At 34.9% G+C, this 6,899-nt stretch overlaps 1 protein-coding gene across 1 annotated transcript; it reads right to left on the reverse strand.

The window, feature by feature from the left end:
- Positions 969–3,343, reverse strand: LOC109212568 (probable tyrosine-protein phosphatase At1g05000). Its single transcript, XM_019376222.1, has 5 exons — positions 3,009–3,343; positions 2,818–2,911; positions 2,316–2,370; positions 2,177–2,220; positions 969–1,476 (listed from the first exon to the last, which is right to left on the reverse strand). Exons 1-5 carry the CDS (start codon positions 3,146–3,148, stop codon positions 1,222–1,224), a joined length of 588 nt encoding a protein of 195 aa, XP_019231767.1. The 5' UTR covers positions 3,149–3,343; the 3' UTR covers positions 969–1,221.

Below are 6,899 nucleotides of genomic sequence, written 5' to 3' on the forward strand. Positions count from 1 at the left end.
AGTGAATAAGAGAGAAAGAATTACAAAAAAAATACAAGCGACTTCACACCATAACAAAAAATGACCCATGTTTTTATGTTTTACTCGACTTAGCCCATGTTGTATATATTTTGAAAGCAATAGCAAATTCAAAATCTGTGTTCTTACAACCATTACTTCTAAAAGCTATGGAGTTAAATCTGTGTTCTCACAACCATTGCTTTCACTCTCTTTTCTTCTCACATCTTCTACATATGCTTTAAGGGGTCGTGTATTTTCTGCTTCTCACTGTGTCACCCGGTTGCAATGTAAGAAAATTGAAGAGTAGAAGTCCACCATTGAAGGACATTCAAAGCTTTGCTTTCGAAAATAGGATTATTTGAGTTTGTTAGTTAAATTTAAATTTGAAGTGATTTGGAGTAGATTTGAGCAAGATTTGAGTTAAACTTCAGAAAAACGCAAGGAAGAACACGAATTCAGTTTTTTGTATAATTATGTATAATCTTGTATAATAGTGTATACGAGTGTATAAACACATCTTATACACTTTTATACACCTTTATACAAGCGTCTATTGACGAACTTCTTCCACGATTTTCAGTTGCAATTCTTGTTCAAAACCAGTCCAAATCTCCATTAAATGACTACAAATTTTATATACAACCTTCTTATACTATTTATAACAAGTCTAAATGATACCCACTACAAATTTCTTACAAAATCAAATTCGAAATTTAAACTCACATATTTAAGCTTGTTAAAAATCGAATTTTCACCACCCAAAATGGATTTGGTTTGTTGAACTATTATTTGAGTCACAGTTACTGATTCGAAAATTAACTTAAAATCTTGAACAATCTTTTTAAAAATTAAATAGTAATTTCGAACATATTGGAGCTGGATGTTGAATTGTAGCCTATTATTTTTAGGCTAGTTGGTTGTAAATTAAAATATGAGCTATAAAATTGAAAAATAGGGAGCCCGTGAAATTTTCCCAATAAGAGAAGTGTTGAACACTAAAGCACTTGTGAAACAAATTGGTGTATACAGATGAATCAAAAGCACAATGTAAAAACTAATAATAATAATGGGAACATCCCAATTCTTCCTAAAATGAAGACCCCTCTAATTCATCTGGGGCTTCTGCAGATTTTCTACAATGTAAAAAATCAGAGGCTTAAGGTGTAAAGACTAATAATGGGAATATCCCAATCCTTCCTAATATTTGTATGAATAGTACCCCTATAGAACATAAGTCATCTTGGGCTTCTGCAGATTTTCATCTCCGTAAAGCAAGCGTCTCGTCCTTGAACCGTAATACATATAGATAATGCTCTCAAGGCAATGCTTTATACACGAGACATCGTAGGTCTCCAGATATCTCAAGTCCGTTTCCCTCCACTTTGCGCCAGCAAAATGCTTGTACTCCTCCACAACAGAAGAAAGACACCAATTCTGCAATTTCCTCAGGCACCCGACTAGACAACCAGTTCGATGCTGCATGACAAAGTAACGTACACGTTACAACCAAAAGGACAGGAATCAGCAGAGTTGTTAAGATGGGGTGAAATATATCTGGATATTTCACTTGAAAAAACAGAAACAAGGACAAAACCAAATAAAAAGACTCAAAAGTCCAAGATCCATCGATCTTAGTTTCTATGAGGAGAACATGATGGATAAAATAGTTATTTTCATGATTCTTAAACCATCTCTAGGCATTGACAATTAGCCAATAACAACAACCTTGCCACATTTAATCAAGACAGATCACAAATCATCTTTCAAAGCATCACGATATACTGTAAAGCCACCTAAATCTGTCCAAGAAAGTCCAAGATCCAGTCTTATTAAGCATGAAGGTATCGGCAATGATAACCGAGATTTCATGAGGAAAACTAAATATTTCAGACCAATGATACAGAAAGTTGGATCAATATGATAAGGGTAATTAAAAACAAAAGCAGCGCCCAAAAGAATTATCAGTAATGCAGATAATGATTAGTTCATCATTCAAGAGCGGCATACAAGAAGATGTTATTAACGGCACCTAAGCTGGTATGGTTGCACAGACTTGCACAGATGCATATAAATGCACACACAATAAGGAGAATATTAGGACAAGTAAGCATAAAACCAAGATGAATAGTGTCGAAAATCACAAAAGAGCTCTCAAACTACAATGAACTTAATGTACCTTCCCGCGCTTGCAGTGGATAAGAACTGGATGATTTCTAACATCTGCAGACAAAAACAAGACAATAAAAGGGTCAAATTTCAAATACAAATGATAGCCCTAATAGCATGATAAAGCGAATACGAAAAGATTTTTATACCAATTAACACTTTCAAAGCCTCAGTTATAGCATTCCGAGACATAGCTGCTGGCTCCTGGAGAAGAAAAATTCTTTTAAATTCTGAATCTTACCTTTACAACAAGATAATTTAATCATAGCATTTAAAATTCCATATATCAAATCATAAACACCAAATATGGCTACAATAGAACCAACAAAGTACTTTGCAAATTATTTTCTAATCTACCCATCCAAAAAAGAAACCCCCAAATAGATTTTTATGTACATTCATATTGAATAATACAACAACAACAACAATAACAACAACAAAAAACCCATTGTAATCCATCAATATTTAAGGTATGGGGACGATAGTGCGTACGTAGACCTTAACCCTACCTAGTAAAGATAGAGAGGCTGTTTCTGATAGACCCTCGGCTCAATGAATACATTCATATTGAATATAACCAAAATAAATAAAGATCAAAAGGCAACAAAAAGAAATTATTCCAAATTATAGAAAACAAGAAAAGACTAATACCTTAGTACCATCTATCCCGAATTGGAAAAGGTTGATATTATTAATTCTAAGAAACTCTAAATTCTCTTCAGGATAAGGCTCCGGACATAAATATCTGCAAACAAACAAGAAACCATCAAAATCAATAACCAAATTTTCCAAAATCAAATAAAAAAAAAAAGAATATTAAAAAAAGAAAAATAAAGACTAACATTATGGAGCGTAAATTGAGAGAATGAAGAAAGGGGAAATTGCAGGGCTGAGGAAACCCAGATCTGTAAATGCAGTTTTCTTCTACTACTGAGAAATTCGCCGGTCCAACCAACACTTGTTCTTCCAAAATTAAACCCATTAAAATTATCAAGTTATCAAATTTTTGTTCTAAGATTTCAGAAAATACAAAAGTATTGATAACAATATTTTCAAAGATAATTAAGCTTTATCCCCTCTCCTAGAAGAAGAGGGAAAGTTACTAATTTCGGGTAGGAATAGGAATTTGATGTTTGATGGGATTCTTGTGGACTGCGCATAGGTTCCAATGGGAACTATTTATGGAACTTGTACTTTCTATTTATGTTTATTAAAGGGTAACCCCACAATTATCCACTTTCTTTTTTTACCTTTCAATTTTACTTTCTATTTTTAAAAGTTCTTTTTCAAAACGATGAGTTTTTGTTTTGGTGTTTGTTACATTAAAATAATTGGGGATGCCAAGGACATTTTGTGGATCGCTAAACAATTATAATATTTAGCTAGGCAAATATATATATATATATATATNTTAGAAGACTGTGCTGTTGGGCTCGTATTTATGTTCCGACGCCCGGCACAAGTCTTAAATATGAGTTAAGCAATTTCAGTGAAGTTTGGTTAGATTTGGACGTCATTTGACGTGTTTTGAGCAAGAAGCAGTAAAATTTGATGTTTCATGGCAATTGGAGGGAAATCATGGGTCTTGAGGCCTTATTCGATGTTGTAATTGGGTCGGGTCGGATATGGTTCGGGTTGAAACCTGATAATGAAAAAAAACGGATCAATTATCCGACCCGGTCCATATTTTAATACGGATAAAAAACGGGTTAACCGGCGGATAATATGAGTAACCATATTATCCATGACTTCTTGCATATGAACTTTTGGGAGAATTCTTAGTCTCCCTAACTTGAGAAACCCCCAATTTGAGGCTTTACAAATATAAAAGTTATACCCTGTTTGGCCAAGCTTTTTTTGGCCAAGCTTTTGGAAGGAAAAAAAAGTGCTTTTGAGGAGAAGCAGAAGCACTTTTGGAGAAGCAGAAAAAAGTAGCTTCTCTCCAAAAGCACTTTTTTGAGAAGCACTTTTGAGAAAAATACACTTAGAAGCAGTTTTTTAAAGCTTGGCCAAACACTAATTGCTGCTCAGAAGTGTTTTTCAAACTAATTAGCCAAACACAAACTGCTTCTCACCAAAAGTACTTTTGAGAAAAGCACTTTTGAAAAAAAACACTTCTTAAAATAAGCTGATTTTTGCGGCTTGGCCAAACGGGCTATTAGACCCATTGGTTATCCATTGGTAACCCATTGGTTATCCATTTTCTAAATGGATAATATGGTTCTTATTCATATTTGACCCGTTTTAAAAGTTTATTATCCACCCCATTTTTTAGTAGATAATATGAGTGATTATCTGTTTTCTTTAACCATTTTGCCACCACTAATTGCAATATTCCTTATCAAATGGCCATTCTATAAACTTATGCGAGCTAGCCAAAGAAATTCAGATACAAGATGGGCTAGGTCTAACGATCTGTCATTGGCAGGGGTGTATTCAGTATAGAGACTATAGGTTTATTTAGCTTTCATTCATATCATGTATATTTATCAAAAAATTCAAATCTTGGATACGTCTCGGTTCATTAGCTGTGGAAATAAATCAAGTTTCCTCCTACAAATTTTTTCAGAATATAAAACATATAGTATTATATTAATGATTTCATATCTCACGATATTTAGTAAGAAATAGTAAAAACATGAATGTGTTCAAGTAGTTTACTGTCTTTCAAAATTAAAGCAAACGTTATGTTGATGTCAGATGTCATTTATTTATTGATTAAATAAATTAAAATATACTTTAAGTTTTGGTGTGGTTTGGTCAAAGTTAGTGTGCTTTGGATGCATATGGTATCTGAGTGACTGATGACATAGTATATAATTTACAAAAGAGGGGTCGTGGAATTAGTCTACTTCTTTTGAATGTTCTCTGAATCGTATTGACGTTTTGACAATGTTGTGACCAATTAACTTTAAATAGAAAGCTTTCGCCCAACTATACCTTATTAAAAGAACTAAGCGGTCGTTGCAAATATAATCCAGTTTACAAGTCCGGAGTCGAATCCAACAGAAAATTAACGTACTAATCACAACTGACAGTTTCGTAAGAATTCAAGTAATCAACTTTAAACATATTGAATAATGAGTAGAGTGTTTACTAACTAACAACAAGGTAAATAAAAAGTTGTAATTTTATTACTAACAAAGCAAATGTTATAGACAAGATTGGAAAGGTCTAGGGTTACGCTTTCCCCTCTTATCGGACTCCTCTCTGTTACGTCTCCTATAAATTCGCCTAGATACTTTCTACCGATCGTGAGCACTTTAGGTGTCGTAATTCTCTTCCGAGCAAATACAACAATTTACTAAACATATTCTTCCGTACTACGCTAGCTAACACTAGTTTACCGCTCACTAAGATCGCACCAAGGTTTCGTTATTCCTAATCCCACCTTTAAATCCTCCGTATTGATCCCTCAAATACGTTAGAAGTGATGTTGTTCAACAACTACCTAAATATGTACCCTTTTCCAAGTAATACACACTAAATAGGCATAGCCGATTGAGGGCCCTTCAATCAACCACAATATTCACGTAGTTGAACAAGTAGAGAAAATCCAATGGCAAATTTATATTAAACGGAACAAAAATTCATCCTCAAGAGGTTCCATCAAACCCTAGAATAAAGAGTTTAGCTACTCATAATTGTTTCACATATACACTATAAGAATTCATCACCAATAATAGAAAAGGGGAGGAAGAAAGATAAAAACTCGTTTCTGAATCTTTCGTCTTGCTTCTTCCTTGTTCTTGCCTTCAAATTTCTCCTAAAATCCAAGATACCCTCTTTTTGGACGAGCTGGGCTTCATATAGGTCAAGGGAAGTCGCCTTCGGAATTACAATTTTAGCCCTGGAATATTTTTTCTCGGAAGGACGTGCGCGGCCACACACCTGGGTAGGTGACCGCACATCTGGCCGCGCACTCTGGCCAGTTTCTGCTTGACTTGCGCGGTCAGTGCACGGCCGTGCACCTGGGCAATTTTCTGCACTCTTCTTCGTTCTTCTTTTTAAGTGCGCTGACCTCCTTTGATTCTCGAATGAACTCCCAATTTACTCCATAAGCTTTTACTTGGCCTTCAACGCTCCATATTAGCTCAAAAACGCTCCCTAACTTCATTGTATACCGGAATTGCTCATGCAAAGCATAAAGTACTCAAGTCAGAGCAATTTACTACCATTTAACGCTCAAACATCAGTAAAGTGCAGCAAATTAAAGTGCAAACAGTGGCCAAAATACATAGTTATAGCCTACCATCAACACCCCGCACTTAAACCATTGCTCGTCCTCGAGCAATCAAACCACACTTTACATAGACGCAACCTCACTAAGCGACTTTCCTTACTCATCACACCAAGAATATTTAAAATAGACTAAGCACAATAATGTAACATCTTCACCTCAAGAATTGACTCACAAGCACCACGCATTATTCACAACTTACTCACGTACTCTAACACAGAGGTCAAGAATTACCTTTCCTTCATGAATCAACTGCCCTCCCATAACAAAAGAGAATAGTTCCACATTCAATAAAATTCAAGAACAACTAGGAACTCAAGATAGAAAGAATTCACTCACTCTCAGAAACCACATTCATGTGCCACAAAAGATGCACCATAGGCTTGCCCGTGGTGTACTACTCCAATAATTGAATCATTCAGTCAAGGATCAAGTAGGACTTTTAACTGGTTGTAATGTAGGTTGCGGGGTGGGTAGGATACATTTGGATATC

This window comes from Nicotiana attenuata, chromosome 2 (assembly GCF_001879085.1).
Source record: "Nicotiana attenuata strain UT chromosome 2, NIATTr2, whole genome shotgun sequence".
Taxonomy (NCBI): domain Eukaryota; kingdom Viridiplantae; phylum Streptophyta; class Magnoliopsida; order Solanales; family Solanaceae; genus Nicotiana; species Nicotiana attenuata.

Excerpts from the sequence above, each read along its gene's own strand:
- LOC109212568 (XM_019376222.1), bottom strand. The coding sequence starts at position 3,148 with ATGGGTTTAATTTTGGAAGAACAAGTGTTGGTTGGACCGGCGAATTTC. Across the intron at positions 2,912-3,008 it reads CTCAATTTACGCTCCATAAT|ATATTTATGTCCGGAGCCTT; the intron begins GTTAGTCTTTAT and ends GTTTGTTTGCAG. Across the intron at positions 2,221-2,315 it reads GGCTTTGAAAGTGTTAATTG|ATGTTAGAAATCATCCAGTT; the intron begins GTATAAAAATCT and ends TTTTGTCTGCAG.